This window comes from Hoplias malabaricus, chromosome 9 (assembly GCF_029633855.1).
Source record: "Hoplias malabaricus isolate fHopMal1 chromosome 9, fHopMal1.hap1, whole genome shotgun sequence".
NCBI classification, from domain to species: Eukaryota; Metazoa; Chordata; class Actinopteri; order Characiformes; family Erythrinidae; genus Hoplias; species Hoplias malabaricus.
In genome coordinates, this window is record NC_089808.1 from 40,589,537 (window position 1) to 40,616,920 (window position 27,384).

General features: G+C 44.3%; 1 protein-coding gene across 2 annotated transcripts; it reads right to left on the reverse strand.

Annotated features, from left to right (window-relative positions):
• Positions 1-278: 278 nt before the first annotated feature.
• On the reverse strand, positions 279-18,368 carry kif2c (kinesin family member 2C). Of its 2 annotated transcripts, XM_066681285.1 has the most exons (22): positions 18,163-18,368; positions 15,037-15,131; positions 14,595-14,708; positions 13,264-13,312; positions 13,124-13,156; positions 11,286-11,408; positions 10,669-10,782; positions 9,910-10,007; positions 9,728-9,823; positions 9,452-9,506; positions 8,910-9,072; positions 7,423-7,513; positions 7,277-7,340; positions 6,946-7,037; positions 5,459-5,601; positions 4,451-4,655; positions 4,214-4,324; positions 3,272-3,339; positions 2,652-2,745; positions 1,435-1,509; positions 608-701; positions 279-506 (listed from the first exon to the last, which is right to left on the reverse strand). In XM_066681285.1, the coding sequence occupies exons 1-22, from the start codon at positions 18,221-18,223 to the stop codon at positions 451-453; spliced, it is 2,094 nt and encodes a 697-aa protein (XP_066537382.1). In that variant the 5' UTR covers positions 18,224-18,368; the 3' UTR covers positions 279-450. The 2 variants fall into 2 exon arrangements, with proteins under 2 accessions (XP_066537382.1, XP_066537383.1); XM_066681286.1 differs by lacking the exon at positions 13,124-13,156.
• Positions 18,369-27,384: the final 9,016 nt, after the last annotated feature.

Genomic DNA, 27,384 nt, shown 5'->3' on the forward strand with positions numbered 1-27,384 from the left:
CTGTTGTTTGGTTCCAGCCAGGAGTTAAACTGGTTCGTGAACCAGAAAAATTGTCAGTGGAAACATGCCGAATGGGTCCAAACTTAGTTCAGTAACTGGAATGTGAAATATGGCTGAACCAACAATAGACAGTGTAGTAGCACCACCTTAATCTCTCTCTGTGAAATACGGCTGTTCCTACTTGCACGTGTGCCTTTCAACATTCAGTCAGTCCAAGATAACTCCTCTTCTAAGCCTGGCAACAAACAAAATACCATTCAAGCTGTTAGAAGTAAACATTTATTTTGTGAATAAAAAGGTTTACACAACAGGTTATAAACAGACAATCTGGACACACAGTAAAGACACATAAATGGGATTTGTTTTATGGCGGGGGTTAAGAGAGGAAACGTGTTAGACACGCCTCCTTAAAACCAAACTACATGATTTGGTTTGCACTCCATCTGTGGGTTACGGCAGGTTGGTCCTCAGTGCCTCGATAGCAGCTCTCAGAGCTTTGTAGGATCCTATATCACAGACCATCACAAAAAAAAAAAAAGCTTCATCAGATATCAGATCGGCTTTCTATCAGAACTCAAACACAAGGTTCTAGATTCAGTGTCGTTACCTTGCAGCTTCTCCATGTACTCCTCGATCTCCGGAAGACCACTTACAACGTCGTATGAGGAGTGCTCCATGGCTCTGGCAATTTCACTGGCGCCCTGGAAGAAAGTAGGTAGATCATTTCATTAAACACTTGCATCTGACCGTGGGCTTCGTTTTCCAGCAAACCAGCAGCCAAAAGCACCTGAACATCAGAACATACAGATCCACGGAGGCTCTGAAGCTGGGGAGGGCCTGTATTTGGATAGGAGACGACCTCCTAGGAAAGCTTGGGAGGCTGCTGAAAGTGGTGATGATTTTTGCCAATAGGGGGTGCTGTCCCTGTGGTCTGTGTGGATCCCAACACCCCCCCCTCCCTTTTTCAACTAATCTGGCCTGCTCATCTCCTCTCTACCCAGTAGCTGGTGGAGGTTGAGGCCACACCCTAATGTCCCAAAGAACATAAAGTGCATTGTGGGTGGAGAAAATCACTCTGTAATTGTAAAGGTCACGGTAAACTGGCAATAAATTACAAAAATTGTAAATAAATTGGCAAATGCCATGCACTTTTTGGCAGAACATTCCATTCTTGATAAAACACTGGTAGCTCTGAAAGTGCAAGAGTAACCTCATAATCGTAAGAGTGTTAAATGAGTTGTTGACGTGTAACGCTGCTGGTATGTTTCTATGTGAAAGCAGAGTCCTAAGCCAAGAGGAGGGGGGTAAGGGAAAAATAACAAACCACCACCAACAACAAAATTATTCAGGCCAGCACTGAGTAATGTGTAAATAATAACACAGCTCTGCTTTTGTGTGAGCAGACACCATTTAGGAGAGAGTCAAAAACCACACCTGCAGGTCTTCATAGAACCTCTCCTCCACTTCAGAAATGTGGGCCACTTCCTCGAGGTCTGTTTGAACACACTCCTGAAACACAGAAACAGCTTGGTCCAAGTCTTTCACTAACAGCTCGTCAAAAAGGCACAGTGGACTAGTGTAACACGAGACTGGAAACGCACTCATAAGGCTTTCAAAGGCATCCTTTTATATGATCAACAATCACATCTATAAAGACTTATTCCAACAAGGGTTTGTTATAAGGACTGCTTCATCTTGGAAAGCGTTACTACAGCGGATGCTTATTGGTACAAGCCTTGACAGAGGATCATGCGCGTTTATGTCAGTCGTACTGAACGGTGTAATCATTTCCTGTGTGCTGTTTCAGTTCAGATTCTGTGAGGCCTAAAGCCATGGATTCTGATGCTGGAAAGGAGAAGGTCCTGAATATCTCCATCTGAAAAGCTCTCTGTTAAAAGGGGACATGATGCATGTCACTTGTAATAATTTTGTCGTCATTTGTCTCTTGATCGTACTTTGTTCAAGAAGATATTGGAGTTTTGTTTCCAAACTCTTTTTCAGTTTTTTAATTCGTACAAAAGTCATGTGCGTGTGTTCACCCCGACCCCGAGCGCACAGCGGTGAGGAGCGAGGAGCAGAAGCTCTGGTTTTTAGCCGTTTTCACTCTGTTCTCTTTCTTCTCCGTTTTTACACAGTGCTCTTATTTCTCCGCGCTCGTTGTGTCTGTTTTGCTGCGTTTAACCTCGTCTTTGTGCTCTCACAAACACGAGTCCAGCGCTGTGATTGGACAGACTCAGACGAGGCTACGTCAGAAGCGAAGCATAAATCAGAACGTCTCGTTTTATCACGTTTCTAAAGGGGTGGTCTTTGTACAAACTACATTTAATTTTTTTGTTGCCAACATTGCCACAAACATCACAAATCTTTGCTCAAATGATCTGAATTAACTCAATATCTGCTGGACATTAAATGTTTACACTGCTTGCATCAAACATCTAACACTGGTTTTGTTAAATGTGTTTGTGTGTTAATGACAAGTTTAATTCACAATCTTTATTCTGTTTCACAGTGTGTGTGTTGGTGGGCTTCAGATCCACACGTTAATGGGCACATGCATGAATATGAATATGTCCTGTTTAAAGCTCAGGTCTATCAGCAGGGATTGAGACAGTGAATGGGAAAATCCGCCGTATGGTCCATGTGCCACTTACTTCCTCTAAAGAGCTGTTGCCCTCCTCAGACTCCTCTGTTAGTTTAGTGTTCTCTTGTGCAACTCCCTTAGAAACTCCATTCAGCTCCTTCACCCTGCCAGACACAAACAGAGCGACACAGACGAAAGTGTGTGGGACCACTTCTACTCACTAGAGGGAGCCCCAAGGCAATGCAACAGGGGTCCAACTTAGAAGCACAATAAAAGGTTTGAATCATCACCTGTCAAATAGATTCAGAGTCTACAATTTAAAACATGTCATGGCTTGTGAGTTAATTTTAAAACATGGCTATTGTTATTTTATCTGAAGGAAGCACAAGGATAAACTCAGCTGGTGACACAGTGATGTGTAATTCTTCAGCAATAAATTTGAGAATTTGAAGCTATAAGCTTGGCTTTCTCAAAATGAAAAAGGACACAGCAGTGGGTGGTCAGAGAAACTGGTTCAAAGACTCACTGACATGTTGGGGGCCTCTGAACTATTTTCCTAGTTGTCTAGTCATATTGGACTACTTGTTATGTGCCAGACACCCCGATGCAGCATGCACTCAAAAAGCAGTAAGATGCCAATCAGTTCCGTTTACATCCTGACGTTCTTTATAAAGAAAAGTGGGCGTGTACCTGTCTGCGTAACGTAGTGTATTCAGTGTGTAGTCACAAGAGCTCATTCCAGGTGAGATCATGGCAATCTGAAAGACAAGTTTAACCATCAGTCTTCTCTTCATTAGCTGGGTTTCCATTCATTCATTCATTATCTGTAACCCTTATCCAGTTCAGAATCACAGTGGGTCCAGAGTCTACCTGGAATCATTGGGCACAAGGCTGGAATACACCCTGGAGGGGGCGCCAGTCCTTCACAAGGCAACCATTCAAACATCATTCTGGTTATTTGGTATGCAAGTAAGACCAACAGCCTCTGGGGATTAGGGTTGGCATTGGACCAAGCAAAGAGGAGAGATTTGAGTTGGTTGTTACTTTCAGCAGAACTGTTTTTAGAGCCATTTAAAGCCTCCCTCTCTCTTTCCATCAACATCATGAAATGTTTTTCCTCCACCTTTTTCAATTTTGGCTTTAGTAACATACCACATAGTTTTTAATCTTTTGTTGTGGGTTTTAAATCCCTTCAAATGCCAGGCCTTTTTTATTCATTCATTCCATTCTTTTGTGAATTTTGAAAATGAGCAAACTCTGTGGATGGAAAACCCATTTTGGGAAACCCACCACTGCAGCCAGAGAAGTGACAGAAATGATCAACATTAGTTTTAAAAAGAGAATGCTCTTGGCTGTTGTTCAGTTAAAATAAAGTAGCTTGCTAATGGCAGTAAAGCCAAGAGTCTTCAGGCCAACGTTGCCATCCACAGTTTAGCTCCAGCCTGGTTCTGGGAGTTAGGAGCGAGCACAGATGTGATTCATCTAGCCCAGGGTTTCCCAAACTGCTTACGTTAACGGTGCTAAAACTTTAAAAACATTTCTAAGTCAAGCTACCCATGTGGGATCTAGGCCCTGCTTTGAGAAATCTTGCTGTGCTCCAACTCCAACCCCTCAACAGCCCCGTGTAGTTACCATACAGGTCCTGGAGTTCTCGCCGATGAAGGAGTCTCGGAGAACCTGGGTGAGTTTACTCATCCTGAAGGGGATGTGCTCACTGTTCTGTCCCAGAGATCGGATGCACTCCTGAGAATTCAGAAACATCAAGCACTTATTTAATAAGTACAGGGTTCTGTCAGAACAAAAACCATGTTAACTGCTAACGTGGGAAGCAGAAACAGATGTCAAATCTTACACGTAAATGTGCCGTACCTTCAAAGCAAGGAGGCTGCGGTTTATCTCTGCTGTCTCCACCATGGTTTGCCGGTCGTTGCTGCTGACATCTGTCCCCCTCTCATTTCCTGCGAGGTCGACCAGAGAGAACTTCCCATGCAGCTGCTTTCGTCTTCTCAGGATCACCTGCAGGACGGCGTGGGACCGGGAAGAGTTGGCATTGGCAAATGTCTGGCCAGATGTCCTACAACATTGAGGATAAAGGAGGATGTAAGCATCCTAATCCATCCAGGTAAAGAGAACACAGTTTTATATTAGCTGTCTATTAAATAAATAAATAACACACAAAAAAGGGCCTGGAAGTAGGGATGGCAAGGGCGGTATCCACGTCTCAAAATAGAGCATATAATATTACCGTGGGATGGGGGGAGCAAGCAATGTCAGGCTGCATGAGCCTCATATCTGAGTGAGTGCGTGGGTTGAGTGAAGGGTTTTTGGCACTGTGCAGTTCAGCTCAGCTGAACAGTGCACACTGTCACACGATGAAGAGAGAGAAAAAGGATAATTTAATATAATAAAATACCGAGAGCTGTTTAGTTTTGTATCAGGTTCAGTTTGGGTTTACTTTCATGCAGTTGAAATCAGTTCCATTTACAGCACAAATAAGTCAATATTACTTACTTATGGAGCAGAACCAGAGCAATATCACACATTAACCCAGATCTCTGCTGTGTGCAATGACTGCTCCTATGTCCCTAGGGTTTGTGTGAATACAGCCCCCCCCCAAACAATTAACCACTTCAGGGATGTACGTACACCTTGTGGAACCAGTCTAAATCTCACTGGTTTAAGAGCAGGGCTGCCTAATTCTCGAAAAGTTTAGATCCAACTCTAATCAAACACCCCTGATCCAGGTACTGGAGGCTTTCAGAAGCATTAGAATATTTGGCCCTCTCCAGGACCAGGACTGAGCTCTAGCCTTGTTCAAGGGTATATTCAGGTGAAAGTCTTAACCAGATCGTCACCTGTGTCTCGTGAAAGCTGTACCTGCACGCACTGCCCTTCTCGATCATTTTAATGACGTCATCAACAGACGCCACAGGCATTTCCTGAAGGCCGACAACCTGGACCTGTTGGTTCTCATCTTCTAGCACCCGCAGTTTAGCTTTCTTATTCAGCAAGTCAAAAACCTGAGGGAAAGAAAAAAAGAGCTCACTACACTGGAGTTCATTTCTATTAATCTGTACACTCCCGGTATAAAAACTGTCACTGTGGTGGTTACCTCAAGGGCACATCATCTGTACTTTGAGTTAGGGAACATAACCGTACCATATTCTATAGCAAATTGTCAATTTTTAAGATGCATTGATTTAATACGCACCATTTCATTTCCAGGACTCAAACTGTTTTTATATTTCACACAGTTTAATACTGAACGCTTAAAAATAATCACCTCTCCTGGAGAAGAGAATGTACCCTTAAAGAACACAACTGTACACAGTGGGCACCAACATTTTTTACACAAGATCACTTTTTGAAATCTGGATAAATTAAAAATCTACCAGAATAAATACCAGGCTTAAAATACACATTTGTTATGTCCCATCACCTCCAAAAAGACAAAACAAAACTCTCTTACTTCATTAACGTACAGCTGAGTGTTGACTTTAGTGGCACTCAGTGAGATGCCTGACACTGTACAGTCTGTAAATGCTAAACAGGTGTTCCGACAAACTGTGCTACCATTAGATACCCATCCCCCGCAGCTCTGTGCATGCTCAGACCCACCATTTTGAATGTTTTCATGGTGCGTTAAATATTATTTGCTTCAGCGTTCCAAAACTGCTCATGCTGAATCAAATGTGCAAAACAAGTATAACATTTATGAACAATTACGATGGTAAATACATTTAATCACCTCATCTTTCCCCTCATACAGGGTTTAGACTGTGCATCTCTCCTGCTCATGCTTCTGTTGGGAGCATTTTCTGATACGCTTCTTTTATCCTATCCAAATATCTTACCCAATGTTTTTTGACAGAACACTAGTGTGTAGTGTGACACTCGCTGTGTTGTAATTTGTAATCCACATTAAATATTTGTATATCATCTCCCATTTTGATACCGAAACCCTCAGCACTGCTGTGTGGCTCAGACAAGGCAGAGACAGCACTATTGGTCAGGGACATGAATCTGGGGGTCTGAAGTCGTGGACGTGAACCCTGTGTGACCGCGGCATTATATGTCCCTACGTAACTAGCTCAGGAACCACTGCAGATGCAGAATGATACTGAAGCAGCCAGGCTGTAATTCAACCGACCTGCAGACTGGCAATCGACTGGTTGGCTTTAAAGCCCATATTGTACAGGTAGATTATCACTAGAGGGTGTATGCTGAGGTGGTTATTAAAGGGACAATTTTTATCTATAGCGAGTCTTTTTAATGTCTTCACACTGCCCCCTGGTGGTCTGGCTGTATCAGAGATGCTGTAATGTGTGTTTTAAACATTCCCACCCCCTGCACTGACCACATACCTTGCCATTGTAGATCTCAAAAAAAGTCACATATGGACACAGATCCATTTCAGCGTATCTCCGCTGCTGCAGGAGAGTGAACACATCCTGTGCTGTGAATTGCACACAAAACAGTTCATTAATTTTCTCCATCTGCTGCATCATGATAAGTGTTGGGGTGGGTACTGATCCTCTCTAGAAGGACACACTCCACAGAAACATGAACCAGGACCCAGAGACCCCAGAGCTGTCTGGCAGCAACGACCTCTTTCACCACTGTGCCGCCTACATCACTTTATAGTGGAACTAATTTAGGAAAAGTGAGGAAATGGCAAACAACAATGAAAATCACCTGCAAAAGCATAGATTCCTTTAGCGCTGTTTTGGGCTTTGCCTGAGAAGTCTCCACCCATTGTCTATAGAGAGAGGGGATAAATAAAAAGAACCCTAAATCATTTGTACATTTTTAATTCTTTAGATATAAAACAGTATACATACATGAGTCTTCCCACTCCCCGTCTGTCCATACGCAAAGCATGTCGCTCTACCACCCTCGAAAATGGTCTTGACCAGCGGTTTGGCCGTGAACCTGGAAATAAGAAACATCACATAGATCAATCGAAGTGCCTTAGCTTATCAACAATGCTTCAGACAAAAACAGCTGCAGCTAGAATCATGAGTTTGCCAACTCCAAGACTAAAAATGTACTTAATATGAATATTATACAGTCCGCACATCCTGCCCATTTCTAAAAGACAGCAGAAAAAAAGTTGTAAAAACATGCAATACGAGGGCAACATCAGTAAAAGTAGTAATATGCAACAGTAGCTTCTGTAAACGAGCAACATGTTGCTGCATAAACATTTGGTATACATGTACAGTGGAACCTCTACTAACGAACTTTCCAAGATATGAACTGGGCATTTGAATATTTTTTGCCTCCACCAACGAACCCGAGCCTCCACCGAGCCGGCGTCTGGAAATGGCCACTGACCCCAATAGGCGAGTCTCCCAGCGCCCCCCAGACTTGAGTGAGCTTTTAAGATTAGCAAATTGTAGCTTTAGCAATTTAGCATTAGTGTAAATAGCAGACATGGAAATTCGTGCTAAGTTAAGCCGTATCTACGCTTCGTCTCCCCACATTCACCGCCTACTCTCCGTTATTCCACCCCCCCCACCCCCCACCTCCCGTCATACAGCCAGTGCCTGTGTTACTCCTCCAGCCAGTCGTCACATCTTCAAGGTAGCGATGTGTAACCACTTACAACTTTATTATTTCTTTTTTATTACTGTTTCCACTGTATTTCTCTTTTATTTTTAGTAACGCTACATGTATTTTTTTTTACTAATTTGAGAGTGTTGTAAACATATATCAGTGTAAAAAGGGTGACTTTCGGGGCGGGGGCTGGAACGCATTAATTGCTTTTCCATTATTTTAAATGGGGAAAATTGACTCGAGAAACGAACTTTTCCACTTACGAACCGGGTCACGGAACGGATCAAGTTCGTAGGTAGAGGTTCCACTGTATATGCATTATTAATACCATAAACATGACTTTCATAGCAGCTCCAATGGACGTGTTTTTACACTGCTGAGCATTGTTCAACAGCCTCATTATGTGTGTGTGTATATATATATATATATATATATATTAGTCTGTATTCTACTAAACCTCTACTGCAACCAAACCTACATCTTTCATATTCACTGATGCTGATGTTTCAGTAACAAACAGTGAACCTACTCCAACTCTTTAGCTCAAATATTTATGGACATGTGCTTATTCAACATTTCTCCAGAAACGAAGGCTATTAAGGAGTTTGTGTGTCTTTTGCTGCAGTAACAGCCTCTACACTGAGGATGTAACTGAACAATTCTAAAGGCATTCCATCATCGTAACTCACAGGCCCCTTGTTTGACGTTGGGTGACTTGAGACTGTCCACAAACCTTCTGACAGCGTAACCGCATTCAAACGTCTCTCACCTATAAACCAAGTCATTGGTTGTGTCCTCGTCAAAGGAGTAATCAAAATGAAACAGCTGGTTTTCCAGGTACTTGGTGAGGTCCACTTTCTGCTTGGGCTCATGGAAGAGGAGAACTCCGTTTCCAGGGACAGTGACCACATCGATCTCCTTCTTAGAAATCTCTGAACAACAGACAAAGTAAATAATTCAGAAAAATGATAATTGGGAGTTTATTCATATGCATTTAGAGCTGGATTATAATTCAATATCAAAATAAATAACGATATAAAAATGATAAAGGTTTCATTAACAATCATATGATTTTAAGCATATTTTCAATACACATTATTTATCACTGACTGATGTTCACTAGAGGGCGCTGTCATCAGTTTAAAAATATAAATAATAACACAGTCAATAGGTTTGTTTGATCGTGATGTCATGTTTCTTGTTTGTTCTGGGGAGTGTACTGTAGCGGTTATATGACTGTAAGTATTTATGTATTATATAATATGCCTTAACAACATGGTCCACTGAGTTTCAATGATAACAGCTTCCTACCTTTTTTATTTAGAGGTCGCTTGCGTACACACACACAGATTTTGTGAAGTTCAACCTTAAGAAAACCAAAAGAAATATCTAAATTTCATTAAGGTTTGTGTAAGGCCCAGTGGGTGTTGTGACATGAACAGAACCGTGGAACCAAGGCATAAAAATCGACTTCATATTCAAAGAATAAATAAATAACAATAACAAACACATTGTATTCATATGTAATGTTTCCTACAGCTGTTGTTCTGAATGCTCAGAGCGCAGCCGTTCTGCAGGTTAACCTACTGGATCAGACAAAGACATGGGAACTCTCTCCACAGTCTCCCGATACTCTTCGATCATCTGGTAAAACTGCTTGTTGGGTCGGTTCATATCGCCAAACTAGCGACAGAAAACAAACAAAAACACTGAGGTGAGTAAAACCCACACCACTCTTCGCCAACGCTTTCTTCAGATGAACCCCATACCTTTCCTTTCTTGGTCTGAGTCTCTGGGTTTTTCATTGAAATGGATTGTCTTTTGGTTGGGCCTTTGTTCACCTCTGGAACTCGTGAAAGACGTGAATCTGAAGTTAAAACACAGGTGTCAATGTTAAAGATTACAGCCACTCCATAACACAGTGCAACAATACAGAAATGACCAGGACTCCACTGAATCACACAGACCCCTGACTTTCCACATAAACACATAACTAGCATAAATGTCATACAATTTAATTCATATATTTAATTGTTGTTTGTTCTGGGGTACAGCTGACGTATTGTTATTTTATCTGTAATTGCCTCTTAAGCAAAATGCCTCTGGTTTTATTACAGTGATCACGCTTTTTATATATTTTTCTATGTTTCTTTGATGACAGCAGGAAAAGGCAGAGCCAATCACACTGACTGTGTGTCACAGGGAGGAAGGACTCGAGTAGAGAACGTGGTTTAACACTTTCTACACCTCCAGGTTAATGAGACGTTGACAGATTGTCCCCCCCCCCACCACCCTTTTCCTTCTAGAGGGCATCTAATCATTGGTGGGGACAATTCAATAATCACTGTATTCCGGTGGGGACCCGTCACCTCCGTCCATGCTAATACTACGCCCTTGCAATCTCTCACCACTAGGTGTCAGTATAACAGCTGTTTCATGACATCAAGAATGTCTGCATTTACTGAGCATTTATGTAAAGGAACACTCAAAGAGCAGCAAAGTAAAATCTCAGGGTAGTGTTCACTTACTGGCTGGAGCCACAGGGGCGCATTTTGAGGCCTCGCTCTCAGACACGGCTTCGATGGCAGGCAGCAGAGGGGAAGGGGGTTTGGCAGCTTGTCTCCTTTGATAACTCGGCAGTCCTGTTAAATTTGGGGGTGATTAGAGGATTTTAGAAACACTTTCTCTCAAAAAGGTGTCATCTTTATCAATATTCAGGAAGGAATCTTCATACACCACATTATATAAAAGCAATCCCCAACAAAGCAGTCACACCACTCCTTCCCTGTGTTTGGAAATTTAAATGTGTTACTTATACGGCTTTTATTATTCACCCCTTCATTCATAATCCCAGATCAGGAGTCACTGAGTGCACCAGTCTATCACAGGGCATCTCTCTCACAGACACATCTATGGACAATTTCACACAGCCAAACCTACCTACTGGTGTTAGCACCTGGAGGAAACCCACACAGACAGAGGAAGAACACCCAGCACACCCCACAAACAGTGACTCGAAATACCCACTTGCCTTCCTATACAGATATCTCATATCTAGACTAAGGAAAACGGGAATCTCATTATCAGTTGATGTGGTTGACCCAATATCCCCAAATCAAAAGTCTGACAAAGCTGCGGCACTTACCTAAGGTTTTGGGAATGGTGAAGGATGGCACTTCCAGACTGGAGGCATCTTCAGCAGCGGCAACAGACGGAAGAGCGGGAGGGCGAAACAGACACGTCTGCCTGGTGGTCATCCTTCTGGCACCTGTAGGATGTATTATACAACGAGGAAAGAGAGAAAGATCCTGTTCAGAGGATTGATTTGATTTAAAAATAAATAAATAAATAGGGGAATAAATTATGAAATAGATCCTTCGTTCAACACATGCACATATTTATATAGATCTGGAGCCCACACAGTGTGAAACAAGAGCACCCAGTAATTTCCTTGTGCGCTGCCCAAGTCTGAAAACATGGGGTAAACTAGTCATTCTGAGACTAAGTGCCCCGCCCCCTAGTCTGAGTCTCTCCAATCACAGCACTGGACATCTGTTTAATGTGAGAGTGAAACCACGTGTTTAAACGCAGCAAAACGGACAACGAGCGCGGAGAAATAAGAGCACTGAGTAAAAACGGAGAAGAAAGAGAACAGAGTGAAAACGGCTAAAAACCAGAGCTTCTGCTCCTCGCTCCTCACTGCTGTGCGCTCGGGGTCGGGGTGAACAGCGAGCGGCTCATTATCATTTAAAGGAACAGGTGCTGAAAGCGGGCGTTCTGAACAGGGGCTGTTTACACAGGGGGAGAACACTGCTGTGAGGTTTGACCAATGCCGGTCACAGATGATTCATTTTTTAATATTTCACATGCGTAGTATATGTTGTCATGTGACTCAGCTGGGCGTCATCACGTTTCCACTTCCTGTATATGTCATTTCAATTAAAAGTCCTTGTCCTCATTCAAAATCCAATCCAGCTAATTTTGTTAGTAATGGGCCAATACCCGATGCTAGTATCGGATCGGTGCATACCTAACTTAAGTTAAGCGTAGAGCTGTGTGAGGAACTTTCCAGGCGTTATAAAGGCTTTGTGACACATCACCCTGGGCTCTTATGGGCTACGGCCACTGAACTATGATTCACTGAGGAAAAAGATTCAAGTCAAGCCACTTCAAACTTAACTATTCCCCCAAACCACATTCAAGAATTAGATTTGAGCTCATGTCTACAGCTTCAACAGATCTGATCTCTGAATAGAGCTGGACGATGTAAATTTATATCACAATATATTTGGTAATTTTGTTCAATACGATATCGACATAAACAATAAAAAAGAGCCATAGAAAAACTGGCAAGAACTGAAAACAACAAACACTTGGCTTTGTCAACATTAATATTTTTAAACTAACTTTAAAATTGAGTACAATTAACTAACGGCAGTGTCCTGTAATGACCGTCAGTGACAGACGCTGTAAGTAATGTATATTGAGTTATTGTCCAGCCCCATCTCTGAACATTCAAGTCATGACTCAAGGGAGGGGCTTATTGCTTTACAGCATTCAGCGTACTTGCAGCTTTTATCATCACAATCAACTTGGTTACAGCAGCAGATGTGTCTACAGGTTCACCAAAAATCAGATTTGGTCATTAACAGCTCAAAATAAGGACAGAGGGTCTCAATAATCACTGCAGTGTGAACAAAGTCTATAAAGCCTGTGACTTCATTAGGAAAGCATTGATTTTAATCAACATGTTTTTGACTGATGTCAAATCAGTCTCCAGACCTGGATTTCACCATAGAGACTTATGCAGAGGCTTTATGAATCACATTCATTAACAGTTCACTGTGTGACAGAGAGGCAGCCTGAAGGAGAGTGTGGAAAGAGCACCAGCGCCAAGACTAATGATCCATATTTGGGTTGTAAAAGCCCCGTTAGAGAGAGTGCACTGATAAAGCAGAAATAAAACATGCATTGCATGCAAACCTGCTTCGTCAGAAGGACCGACTGGAGGGACAGCTTCAAACAGGAAACACACAGTAACATTATGAAGCTATATACAAAAAACAACACAGCTTTGTCTGGAAAAATGACTGGCAAACATTCAAAAGCAGAAGATCACTTACGATCTGAAGGTGCTGGGATCTTCGAAGTCTTTGAAGGAAGCTCTGATTTCTGAAAGACAATAGGTAAGACACACAATGGCTACAATCCTGAACGTAACCAATGATGAGTAAACTACATGGAACAAAATATGCAGACGATGAAATTAAGGGTATTAATATAGAAATGGAGAGGCTCTGATGGCCTTCAAATCATGAGGACATAAATTCAATGCATGTTTACACGTTGGTTGATCAGTTCTCAAGTAACCTCAATGTGTTAGAGGTGCATTTGGACATATGTTGCATATTGATATTTAATGGGTAAATTATTAAAAACAATGTGAGGTCCTACACAAGATTTGGCAAAATAAAGATTGTTCCTTGAGTTAAAGATTTCAAATCAAACCAATAAGGCGTCATGAACACACCCACTCAAGAACCTGGCTTTTATCGAAGCCTTACCAGTGTGTTTGGGATCATTATCTTGCTGTAAGATGAGGCACCGCCCAATGTACGGTACCCATCAAACGTTTGGACACATCTCATAAGTCACTGGTGGAACAGGCCTGTTCACTGTATAGAACTGTGCCCCAGCCCCTACCTCTGCACAACCCAAGTTATGGTCTCAGACACATTAAGGCGGCGAGCTGTTCTATAAATTAACTCGACGAGGCCACAGCTGTTCACTGAAATCCTTTCCAGGTGACGACCTCATGAAACTCGACACACCCACGGACAAAGCCAAGGTCCGCGCTGAAGAACCTACTGTTCTTTGGTTCCAGCAGCGAACAATTGTTTTCTGGTTCATGAACCAGCTTGTGTCAGTGGAAACGTGCCGAATGGTTCCAATCTAGTTTTAAAAACACGTTCCATTTCCTCATTGCTGGAAAAGCGCTGAACTAACAGCAGACGGTGTAGAAGAGCCACCTTGTGAAATATGGCTGAACTAACAGCAGAATGTGAAATGGCATTCTTACTCGTGCAGGTGCATTTCCAACATTAGGACCGAGTCAGTCAGTAAGCAAAAATGCCTGTAAGGTAATGTCATTAACAGTGCAACTTTGAGGTTAACACCCAAGCGCCCAAAGTTATCTTCTTAGTGCTGTGTATTTTCTGGACGTTCTGCGCTCACTCAGGCCCTGTCCATACATATCCGGACATTTTTAAAAACATGGTTCCAGGTACTAAATTGTTTTTTTTTTGTTTTTTTTTGCCCAGAGTTCATGACGCTTGTGTTCCCCTAGAGCCCCAATCTAATGTCTCGTTATTCATGTCCTTTATGTGCTATATATGTATATAAACATAGACTAGAATATTAGCCATTAGGAACTCTGGAACATTAAGTCTCTTACTTTCTCTGCGTGTCCAGAACTTGGAGCTGAACCAGGCAGAGAGATCACTTGACTCTGTGGCTGCAGGTACTGGACCAGATCTGCATTGAGTTGACAGATCTCCGTTAGATCAATCTAGAGGACAGAGACAAAACATTTCAAGGTACGTGGCGATGTTCTTATCCACAGTGACTTTTTAAAATCACGCTACTGACTCAGGAACCTTGTGCACTTAAAAAACGTGTAGCTTGTTGCTTGTTTGAGTTAGGCATCGAACCTGAGCCTGCCAACTGGAGGGCAGTGGTGTTACCAACTACACGACCTAAAATAAGTGAAGATGACTAGCATATCTTCCTTGGAGATAGTAAACAGGTATTGTATAAATCTGTAAAGTCCTAAACTAAGATTTATGAGGCACTAAGAGAACAAAGCATTCTAAACATCATATTTAACAAAAGCAAACCTCTTTTCCTTTGGTCATATTTTTCTCGGTCCATTCCACATGCACCGTGGACTTGGCAGCATTGGCTGTTTTCACTGTCGCGCTGTGCACTCTCCCTTTACACAAACAGAAACAACAAATTAACGAGAGTAATGTGTATTCCATTGTGAACACAGGTTCAGACACCAGTAAACTCAACAAAAGAGGGTTAAAAATGAACTCGCTTCCTGGTAAAATATTAAAACACACTGAATGACTTGATTAGGAATAGACATTTTAAATTACAGCAGGTACTGGTACTTTCGGCAGTGTGGACAGGTGCCAAGTCCTGCTGGAAAATTAAATCTGCATCTCCATAAAACCTGTCCTGATAGATGGCTGTGCTGACTTTGGACGTGATATAACACAGTGGACCAACACCAGAAGAAGACACGGCTCCCCAAACCATCACTGACTGTGGAAACGTCACACTAGACTCAAGCAGCTTGGACTGTGAGCCTCCGCCCTGTTCCTCCGGACTCTGGTCCTTTTTCTCCTTGGACCAGGTAAGACGCTTCTGGAGGTGTCTATGGGTCATGAGTGGCAAAAGGAATGCGACAGTTGTGGCCCATGTCTTGGGTACGTCTGTGTGTGGTAGCTCCTAAAGCACTGACTCCAACAGCAGTCCACAGTCCACTCCTGGGGAGTCTCCCCCAAATGTATAAATCAACTTTTCAATAATATGCTTGAATACAGCAGGATGATGATAATGACTGCCTTCTGGACATAAGTCAACAGTCTAACCCCATGACTGTGTAACCTACTGAACCAGACAAAGGGACGATTTTTAAGGCTTAGGAAACCTTTGCATGTGTTTTGTGATTCTGATTATTCTAATTTTCTGGGATCATGGCTTTTGCGTGGCACAGTGGTGCAGAAGGTAGTTGTCGCTGTCACACAGCATCAGGGACCTGGAGGTTGTTGGTTCGAGTCCCGCTCCGGGTGACTGTCTGTGAGGAGTGTGGTGTGGTCTCCCTGTGTCTGCGTGGGTTTCCTCTGGGTGACTGTGAGGAGTGTGGTGTGTTCTCCCTGTGTCTGCGTGAGTTTCCTCTGGGCGACTGTCTGTGAGGAGTGTGGTGTGTTCTCCCTGTGTCTGCGTGGGTTTCCTCTGGGCGACTGTCTGTGAGGAGTGTGGTGTGTTCTCCCTGTGTCTGCGTGGGTTTCCTCTGGGTGACTGTCTGTGAGGAGTGTGGTGTGTTCTCCCTGTGTCTGCGTGGGTTTCCTCTGGGTGACTGTCTGTGAGGAGTGTGGTGTGTTCTCCCTGTGTCTGCGTGGGTTTCCTCCGGGTGACTGTCTGTGAGGAGTGTGGTGTGTTCTCTCTGTGTCTGCGTGGGTTTCCTCCGGGTGACTGTCTGTGAGGAGTGTGGTGTGCTCTCCCTGTGTCTGCGTGGGTTTCCTCCGGGTGACTGTCTGTGAGGAGTGTGGTGTGTTCTCTCTGTGTCTGCGTGGGTTTCCTCTGGGTGACTGTCTGTGAGGAGTGTGGTGTGTTCTCCCTGTGTCTGCGTGGGTTTCCTCCGGGTGACTGTCTGTGAGGAGTGTGGTGTGTTCTCTCTGTGTCTGCGTGGGTTTCCTCCGGGTGACTGTCTGTGAGGAGTGTGGTGTGCTCTCCCTGTGTCTGCGTGGGTTTCCTCCGGGTGACTGTCTGTGAGGAGTGTGGTGTGTTCTCTCTGTGTCTGCGTGGGTTTCCTCTGGGTGACTGTCTGTGAGGAGTGTGGTGTGCTCTCCCTGTGTCTGCGTGGGTTTCCTCCGGGTGACTGTCTGAGGACTGGCGTAGGTGCGAGTGGGGAAAGTGATTTCCAGTGATTCCAGGTAGGCTCTGTACCCACCGCGACCCTGAACTGGATAATATGTTTACTGACAATGAATGAATAAATGGATGAATGAATGATTGAACAACTTTTGGGTTTTCATTGGCTGTAAGCCATAATCATCAACATTAAAAAAACCCACTTGAAATAGATCACTCTGTTTGTAATCGCTCTCCATCACTCTTTTTGAATCGAATTATTGAAATAAATAAATTTTTGATGACATTCCAGTTTATTGAAATGCACCTGTATGCTGAACTGCTTTATGTACAAAATACTGCCACATGATGAGCTCTGGCAGAAACACTGAACTAATGGCATGGCTGTGTAATGGACCTCGTTTTATAGGCCAACGGTGCTGACCAGGACAGCGTCCTGTGTCACTGATGAAGGACTAGAGGACGGGCGACACACACTGTGCAGCGACAGATGAGCTACTGTCTCTGACTCTACATCTACAAGGTGGACCAACGAGGGAGGAGTGTCTCACAGAGTGGACAGAGAGTGGACACAGGGTTTAAAAACTCCAGCAGCACTGCTGTGTCTGATCCACTCTACACCAGCACAACACACACTAACACACCACCACCACGTCAGTGTCACTGCAGCGCTGAGAATGATCCACCACCACATCACACCTGCTCTGTGGGGGTCCTGAGCGCTGAGGAACAGAGGGAAAGGGGGAAAAGAAAGTATGCAGAGCAACAGCCTACAGCCTGTAATTGTAGAACTATAAAGACTTCCTGTATGATCAGCTGAGAAAATGGAGGAATGATTTCTCGGATTTATCACTTTACACTTTCACAACAAATAGAGGAGTTTGACAGAATGATGACGTTATTTCATGAATATTAATGGGAATCTTCAGGTGTAAATATATTATGATATATTCAGTGTTAGGGGCAGGGTTCCATTGAGCAACAAATGTGTGGACCCTAACACGTCAGGAATGGTCCTAGAAATAAGACAGAAGACTTTCCGTGGTTATTTAGTTGAATATTACGGGGTAAAAATGAAAACATTGTAGTTATGAAAGACTATAAGCCACTGCTAGTCCTTGGCAAAGTCCCCTGTGGACTATTGGACTTTCAAAGCAACACACAGTAAAACCAGCACCTTCAGCAACACAAACGTGCCCCAGGAACCTATTTTTAAAATGTACATGTTCAGCAACGCTTTAAAGACACGTTTTAAGTGGCTAAACTCACTCTAACCACAAATGTAATGTCAGGCGACCCGTCCATTCCTCCTCAATCACCCACCGTTACCGTTAACCTTCACTCCTCTTCATTTCTCTTACCGTCGCTTCGGCTGATTTTAACAGCGAGTCCAATAAGAAGCTTCGCCGCGGCCGGCTCCATTCTGCCTCACTGTAGTACACACTTTAAGACTGCAATTAAAAAGAAAACCTAACGTTTACAAACTGTTGAGTCTGAACTAGTAAAGCAAACACCAGAAAAACAGAAAAGCCTCCAACCGCCACCCGTTCAAAAAGCGTCAGCGGACGTTGTTCATTTAATCCGAAACACGTCACCGCCGGCGTCTCCATCAGCCAATCAGAGCAGCGCTGACACAGCCAGGGTTCCTGTCCCATTTCCAACCGCACGCCCTAAAGTCTTTCTCGAAGTGCACACCTTTTTCGTTCCCTTCTCTAATGGTGGGGATAAAAACAGACGGGCGTGCGGCTAAATGAACCAAACTAAAATGTATCAACAATTTTAAACTTTTTCTACTGAAACTATACCATGCTGTTCAGTAAATATTTTGTAGTTCTCAGAAATATGGGGCATTAGTAAAGTAGACCTAAAGTATAAAGATATTAATAAGTCAAAATAATGAGAAAATGTCTCACAATATAAGCATATCATACCTAATATACGTAGCTAATATTAATACTGCTACTGATATTATTACTGATATTCTGTTGCTCCTATTGCAGACTGCTACCACTAGTACTAAACTACTGCTAGTACTACTTTGCTGCTACTAGTGATATTACTACTGCTGCTACTACTATACTTGACCACATCTGAAATGGTGAAAAAGAGGACGCATCTCATGCCGTTGTATGTTTAGCTGAACCTATGTGTGCTTTTAGGTCCTTTACACCTTTATGTGCTACACATGGGAAAACATGGGAATTTCATTTTTAATTCATCTGAGAACTTACATTTACGTTTTGGCATAGCTACTCGAGATGAGGGTAGGTACATGAGCTTTGTCTGACGTAAACAAGGACTACTGACGTGCAGACTGACCAATTAAATGTTTACAGAGAAGGTTATCGACCGATATAGGTAGCTCTACAGTCAGACCGTCCAATCAGAAGATTTTAGGCTACTTCACCACGCCCCCTTCTCACTCAAGCGAACCAATCGGAGTAGGGGAGGGCGGACACGCTTCTCAAAATTCTATGTAAGCTCTAGAAAAACAAAATCGAGCACGTTTGTGAAATTCAATTGTGAAAGTCTATAAAAGAGGACATGTCCGGGTAAAAGAGGACATCTGGTCACCCTAAATATACTACGTATAATACTACTGCTACTATTACTGAGTGCTACTACTAAACTACTGCTAGTACTACTTCTACTGCTGCTACTAAAACTGCTGGTATTAGTGCTATTATTACTACTACTGCTACTACTATACTACTTGTACTAGGCCTAATACTAGTACTACTGTTACTGAGTGCTACTACTAGTACTATTTCTACTGCTGCTACTAACACTGATGCTACTAACACTGATGCTACTAGTGCTAGAACAACTACTATTACTGACTGCTAGTACTACTTCTACTGTCAGTAGCAATTGTATCAGTAGTAGCAGCAGAAGTAGTACTAGCTGTAGTAACATTACTACTTAGTAGTAGCCATAGCAGCAGTACAACCCCGTCTCACACCTACTTGTTCATATAGTCACATATACAGGAGACTGCAATTCGTGACATAGTCGCATGTTTTCGACATTTTATGCGACAATATCACAATCGTAAGTGAATGGGTAATTACCATACAAACCGTCATTTCAGTGTCCCGTGTTATGCGACAGTAACACAACAATTCCTCAGTAAGGCATCATTACCATCCTTTAATACCACGGTCTTATTTTTATTCACGGAAAATATAACCTTACTAATTCATTATTTGCTAAAATATCGACACAAATAACGGGTAGAGAAATGTCCTTTTCAGTGTTAACCTTTTGAAAATTAGTCAAAAAAACGTTAAGTGAAAGAAATGTTCTCGTTAGAGTTAAAGCTAAAGTAGGACACAGATAATAAGCATTACTTAGGATAAATATTATAATAAAATACTTTAAGAACCTATGTTATGTAATTTGCATTATGCCTTTTACTATGTTATGAGTGATGACTGTAATGAGGAAGAGTTTTCGTGTTACTGTTGCATAGTGTTTCTATGGTAATTACCCATTCACTTATGATTTTTGATATTGTCGCATAAAATGTCGAAAACATGCGACTATGTCACAAATTGCAGTCTCCTATATATGTGACTATATCATGAGTAAGTGTGAGACTTGGTTGAGCAGTAGTAGTATCAGTAGCAGCTGTAGGCCTAATAGTAGTATTAGTAGCATCAATAATAGTAATAGTAGGCAGTAATAGCAGTAAATTGTACTAACACTGCTGATACTACTAGTGCTATTACTAATACTACTACTGCTGCCACTGTACTTGTACTAGGCCTACTACCAGTACTAGTACTAGTACTAGCACTGGTACTAGTAGTGCTAATTCTACCACTGCTACTGAACTACTAATAATACTACTAGTAACATTATTACTTACTGCTATTACTACTTATACTGCTGCTACTAACACTGCTGATACTATTAGTGCAATTACTGCTACTACTGTTACTGACTACTATTAGTATTATTGATGCTACTAATACTACTATTAAGCCTACAGCTGCTATTGATACTACTGCTGTTGCTATGGCTACAGAGTGCCACTGCTAAGTAGTAATGTTAAAAACAAATAATTTTTAGGTGCTGGAGTAAATTCTGTTATGTTTCTTTTTAAAAGTTCCAGTAGGGGGCACTGTAACTGCATCAAGAGTTTGCACCACATCCTCAATTGTACAGTCAAACTTGCTTGTTAGTGTTTTTGTTACTTGCAATTCAACATAGTGTGGCATATATAAAATGTTGAATGTGCAAAGTATTTTATGTTTAAATATATGTATGTTTTTCCAGTATGTTTATATCAGTTATTATAAGAATCAGCTTCCGCCCGGTTACATTTTCAGATGTGAAGCACCTCATGGAAATGGCTTGTTACTCACTCACTCACTCACTCACTCACTCACTCACTCACATAACTACACACTCTCTCACATACACATTCACTCACTCACATACCTACATAAACACTCACACCAACATAACACATACTCACAGTCACACATTCACTCACTCATACCCACACATTCACGTATTCACCGACTTGAACACTCATTCACATACACAGGCACATATTCACTCACACTCATTCATTCTCTCACTCATTCACTCACACACATACATACATACTACATCACATAAATACTAAGTCGCTCACACTATCACTCACTTATATACTCACTAACATACTAACAGTCACACATTCACTAACACTCCCATAGTAGTCACATGTTCACTCACCTACCTACTCATATACTCACACATACATAATCATACGTTCATTCACTCTCACATGCCTACTCACTTATTCATTCACTCACTTGCACACTCACTCACATAGTCACACATTCACTCACTCACTCAATCATGCATACTCACACATTCACTCACTCAATCATGCATACTCACACATTCACTCACTCACTCAATCATGCATACTCACACATTCACTCACTCACTCATGCATACTCACACATTCACTCACTCACTCATGCATACTCACACATTCACTCACTCACTCATGCATACTCACACATTCACTCATATTTCTACACACTCACTTATGTTTAGGAACTGTTCCATAAGGAAGTGCTTCACATCAGCGACTCTGTGTCCTTGTTTCTGTTGTCTGTGTATGGGCGCAGTGTCCCAGGTGTCCACTATGCATTTGTCTCTTTGGCACCAGGAAAGAGAGCTGTCCCACGCCTGTAAAGAGCAGTAATGTAACCGTCTGGGGCCTGTATTGAGATGCAGTGTCTCATACAGGCTCCACGTGAGAGAAACCTTTGCGAGTGAAGGTATGATGACATTAATGGTTATGGGAACAGAAGATTACATCGTGAGCCTGTCTCAGGAACGCTGTTCTCAGCGTGTGATGTGGTCAGCGGTGTGGGCGCTATCCTGGACCTAGCACTTAACATGAGTTTGTCTGAGTTTTACATAACACTGCCCTTTTTTACTCTGAAATCTGTGTGGAAATAGACTCACCGTGTTCCAGCTGTTATATTTAACCCCAGAAAACCTCTTTCTCTGAGCACATTTATGAAGTGATAACAGTAATGAGTGTCTATGCAGTTTCAGGAGGTTGTGAGTCATCTGTCTGATGGGAAGAATGGCCCTCCCTCTCCCTGAGACGCTTAGCAAAACCAGGGCCTCTGTTACCTGACAGAAGAGGACTGAGAGGCTTGTGTTCTCCTCCAAGCGTGTTGAACTCTAATGTTTGTCACCAGTACACAGTGTGGCTAAAGGCTTTTCTGAAATCAGGGGGAGCGGTGGAGGGTGTTTGTTCCTCTTGCTGTAGTAACTGACCCTGTTCTTTTGGAGAGGATGTCCACTAGATGCTGGACCCTGCTCATATTCCTCTGATTTTTCTTTCTAGGCCACTCCCCTTTCCTCTCTCTATATATATATTTCCCCTCATTTTTCATTTCTCTCTCTCTCTCTCTCTCTCTCTCTCTCTCTCTCTCTCTCTCTCTCTTGCTCTTCTTCTCTCTCTCTCTCTCTCTCTCTCTCTCTTCCTCTCTCTCTCTCTTTCTTTCTCTCTCTTCCTCTCTTTCTCTTCCTCTCTCTGTCTCTCTCTGCGCGCATGCGCGAGCGTGAGCGTTGGAGTGAGCGGAGCGTTGTGATTGAGAGCGGTTGGCGTTTTTTTGCCAATTTTTTTGTGCGTGTGCGTATTTTTTCAGATTTTTCTGAAGTTTGTGTGAGTGTGCGTGTGTGAGGTGTGTTTGGTAGTGTGTTTGTGGAGCTAGGGCCTGTGGGGGAGTCTGCTGTCGGCGTTTGGCGGAAGCATGGCGTCCTCCCACACCCTGTTGTGTGAGAGTCTGACCCGCCAGCACGCGGTGAAGGTGGAGTGCCGGGCGAGTATGGAAGAGTGTGGTATGGCGGCGGTAGATGTCGTCGGCCACGAGAACATGGTTTCCATCTCGAAAATGAGCAACGCGTTTGTTTTGTTTTTGGTTAACGAGCATTTCGCGGCTGTTTTGGTGGAAAAAGGGTTAGTTATTAATGACCAGTTCACGCCTGTGCTGCCCCTGAGTACCCCGTCCAAAAGGATTATTTTGTCCAACGTCCCTCCCTTCATTAAAGATGATCACATCGCTCAGGAGCTTTCCCGCTTTGGGAAGCTCGTCTCCCCGATCAAGAAGATCCTCATAACCTGTAAGTCGCCCTTACTTAAACACTTGGTGTCTTTCAGAAGATCTGTTTTCATGGTGTTGAATGGAGGAGCTGAAAGTTTGGACTTAGTCCTGAAGTTTAAAGTGGATGGTTATGTTTATACAGTTTTTGCTTCGACTGAAAAAAGTATGAAGTGTTTTGGGTGTAAACAGGTCGGACATCTTATTCGTGACTGCCCTGGACGAGTTAATACAGGTACTGAGGGGACAGGGGGTACTGAGCGGTCGGGGCCTGTAGTGGCTGTGCCTGCGGTGGTCGTCCCCCCTGCGACTGCTGCTTGGCCGGCTGCACGGACCCCGAACAGTAAAATGTCACCACCGGGGGGGTCCGCTGTTGGGGTGGCTGCCGGGGACGTGCTGGCCACGGTGGAGCCTTTTTCAGGGGGGCCCTCTGTTGGGGTGGCTGCCGGGGCCGCGTTGGCCGCAGCGAAGCGCTCTTCGGCGGGGACCTCTGTTGGGGGGGCTGCCGGGGCCGCGTTGGCCGTGGTGGAGCCCTCTTCGGCGGGGTCCGCTGTTGTGGTGGAGCACTCATCAGCAGGGCCTGCTGTTGGGGGGGCTGCCGGGGCCCCGTTTGCCATGGTGGAGACCTCTTCCGTGGGGTCCGACGTTGCTGGGGTGGCTGCTGGGGCCGCGCTGGCGGTGGTGGAGCCCTCTTCAGTGGGGCCCTCTGTTGGGGTGGCTGCCGGGGCCGTGGTGGAGCCATCTTTGGCGGAGCCCTCTGTGGGGGTGGCTGCCGGGGTCGGGTCGGCCGTGGTGGGGCCCTCTTCGGCGGGGCCTGCTGTTGGGGTGGAAGCTGGGGCCGCGTCGGCCGTGGTGGAGCCCTCTTCGGCGGGGCCTGCTGATGGGGTGTCTCCCGGGGCCGCGGTGGCCGCGGTGGAGGCCTCTTCGGCGGGGCCTGCGGTTGGGGTGACTGCCGGGGCCGCGTCGGAAGCGGTGGAGCCCTCTTCGGCGGGGCCTGCTGCTGGGGTGGCTGCTGGGGCCGCGTCGGCTGTGGTAGGGTCATCTTCGGTGGGGCCTGCTGTCATCTTCGGCGGGGCCTTGTGGGGGGGGCTCTGGTGGTGTTTACGTGGAGGAGAGGGACGGAGGGGTGCAGCACAGCTGTTCTGAACTGGCTCCAGCCCGAGAAGCAGGACAGGAGGCTGGAGGAGTAAACCTGATGGAGGTTGAGTCCGTTTTTAAAATTCCTCATAAGAGGAAGAAGAGGGGCCAGGGAAAGGGAAAAAAACAGGCCAAACAAGATGTGACGGCAGTGGAGGACAGAGACTCGGACAGTGAGGGCTCTCTCTCTGACTCGGGATGGTCTGTGTGCACCCAGGAAGAGAACAGGCCTCAACTGTACACTGTTGAAGAAATTAGAAAGTTTTTACGAGTTACTAAAGGACAGAAGGGTGTGAGGGTGGAGGAACATTTCCCAGACAGTGTACAGTTTATACGGGACGTCAAACACTTGCGGAGGGAGGGGGTTTTTACGGAGCAGGAGACGTTTAGACTAAAAAAGTTACTGACCAAACTGAACAAAGTGCAGTGTGAAGACGACTCCTGAACGGACTTTTATCTCTGATTGTTTTTGTCCCCTCTTTTTTTTTTACCTTTTTTAATGGAAGGTTTTCAAATCGCCACCTTAAATATTAATGGGGCAAGGGACTGTGAGAAAAGGGCAAAGTTTTATGAGCTGGTTAAGCACAAACGTATTGATGTTGTCTTTGTGCAGGAAACCCACAGTGATGTGGAAAATGCTGCTGAGTGGGCGAAGGAGTGGAGTGGGCTCGCTGTTCTAAGCCACAACTCATCCCTTAGCGGTGGGGTGGCACTCCTTTTCTCACAGTCTTTTATTCCGGTCTCTTATACAGTGGAGGAAGTTTTAAAGGGGCGACTTTTAAAAGTGAGGGCTGTCTTTGAAGAAGACACTTTTGTTTTTATCTGCGTCTATGCTCCAACACTAGGGGCTGAGAGGTTACTGTTTTTAGACGCACTGAGCTCTCTTTTAAAAAGTTGTGACTCCACAGAGTTTTTAGTCTTGGGTGGAGATTTTAACTGTACAGCACACAAAACAGACCGGAATCATGGCGAACCTCACGCGGCTTCACGGAAGCGTCTTTGCGAGATGCTGGAGGCCCATGAGTTGTGTGATGTCTGGAGAAGTTTCCATGATGAACAAAGACAGTACACATGGGCCCACAGTAAAGATAACATGCTCTCGCTGGCCAGACTGGACCGCTTTTATTGTTTTAGACACCAACGATCTCTTTTTACACGGTGTTTTATTGCCCCGGTAGGAATCTCTGACCACTCTATGGTCCAGGGAACTATCTTAAAAACAAAGGTGAAGCCGCGGAGTGCGTACTGGCATTTTAATACCACGCTTTTAGAAGATGCCAATTTTAAAGAGTCTTTTACCTTTTTCTGGGCTGTTTTTAGAGCAAAGAGAAATGATTTTACCTCTGTTCAGCAATGGTGGGACGTAGCCAAAGCCAATGTTAAATTATTCTGTCAACAGTATACTCTCAATGTCACGAGGGACATTACTAGGTCACTTAAAGCTCTGGAGATTGGAATAGTGGGGCTCCAGGGTCTTGCGGAGGCCACAGGAGATTTAGAGCATATTAGAGCTCTCAACAAAAAGAAGGCTGCTCTGGCTGATTTATTGGGTATAACAGCACAGGGGGCGCTGGTCCGCTCACGCTTTCAGTGCGTGAATGAACTGGATGCTCCTTCTAAGTTCTTCTTTAGTCTTGAGCGTAGAAATGGACAGAAGCGGTACATGCACGCTGTGCGATCAGAATCAGGGGATCTCCTTAATGATCCTGCTGACATTCGCAAGCGAACAGTCAGCTTTTTCTCAAAGCTGTATGAGAGCGAGCGCACGGCGACGCAGGAGGTGGAGGACAGGTTCCTCAGGAATATGACCAGACTGTCGCAATCGGCAGCGGCGCAGCTGGATGCTGAACTCTCATTGGAAGAGCTGCATGAGGCCCTCAATGGTATGGAGAATGGTCGCGCTCCTGGCATTGATGGCCTACCAGTAGAGTTCTACAAGACTTTCTGGTCGGTCATCGGCCAGGATGTGCTGGAGGTCCTCGGGTGCAGCATACGTGATGGAAAGCTTCCTTTGAGTTGCAGGAGGGCGGTGCTGACGCTGCTGCCGAAAAAGGGGGACCTGTCCGAACTGAAGAACTGGCGCCCCGTGTCTCTGCTGTGCGCCGATTGTAAACTGCTCTCGTTGTACTCACTCTCCATTGAGCCCCTGCTCTGTAAGCTGAGGGAGGGACTGGAGGGTTTTTATGTTCCAGATTGTACTGCCCCATTACATGTCTCTGCTTATGCAGACGACCTTGTTGTTCTTATCAGTGCTCAAGATGATGTAAATGTTTTAGTTGATGTTTTACATGATTTTAACATTTTATCCTCTGCAAAGGTAAACTGGGCAAAGAGCGAAGCAGTTTTACTCGGGGACTGGGAAGGTGAAGAACCCAGACTCCCTGATGGACTGGCCTGGGGGACGGGCGGGTTTAAATACCTCGGTGTGCATTTGGGGGACAGTGTTATTGAAGAAAGGAACTGGGATGGTGTGCTGGAAAAGGTGAAGGGAAGATTGAATAGATGGATGTGGCTGGTCCCTCAAATGTCATACCGAGGTAGAGTTCTCATCATCAACAACCTGGCTGCGTCCTCCCTGTGGCATAAACTGGCGTGTGTCGATCCCCCACCAGGCCTGCTGGCCAATCTTCAAGCTCTGCTGGTGGATTTTTTTTGGGATCGACTTCACTGGGTTCCTCAGGGAGTTCTTCATCTTCCCAAGGATGAGGGAGGGCAGGGGCTCATTCATTTAGCCAGCAGGGTGGCTGCCTTCCGCCTCCAGTTTGCACAAAGACTGTTTACTGGACCTAAGGAACTGGTTTGGAGGGAGGTAGCCTGCAGGAT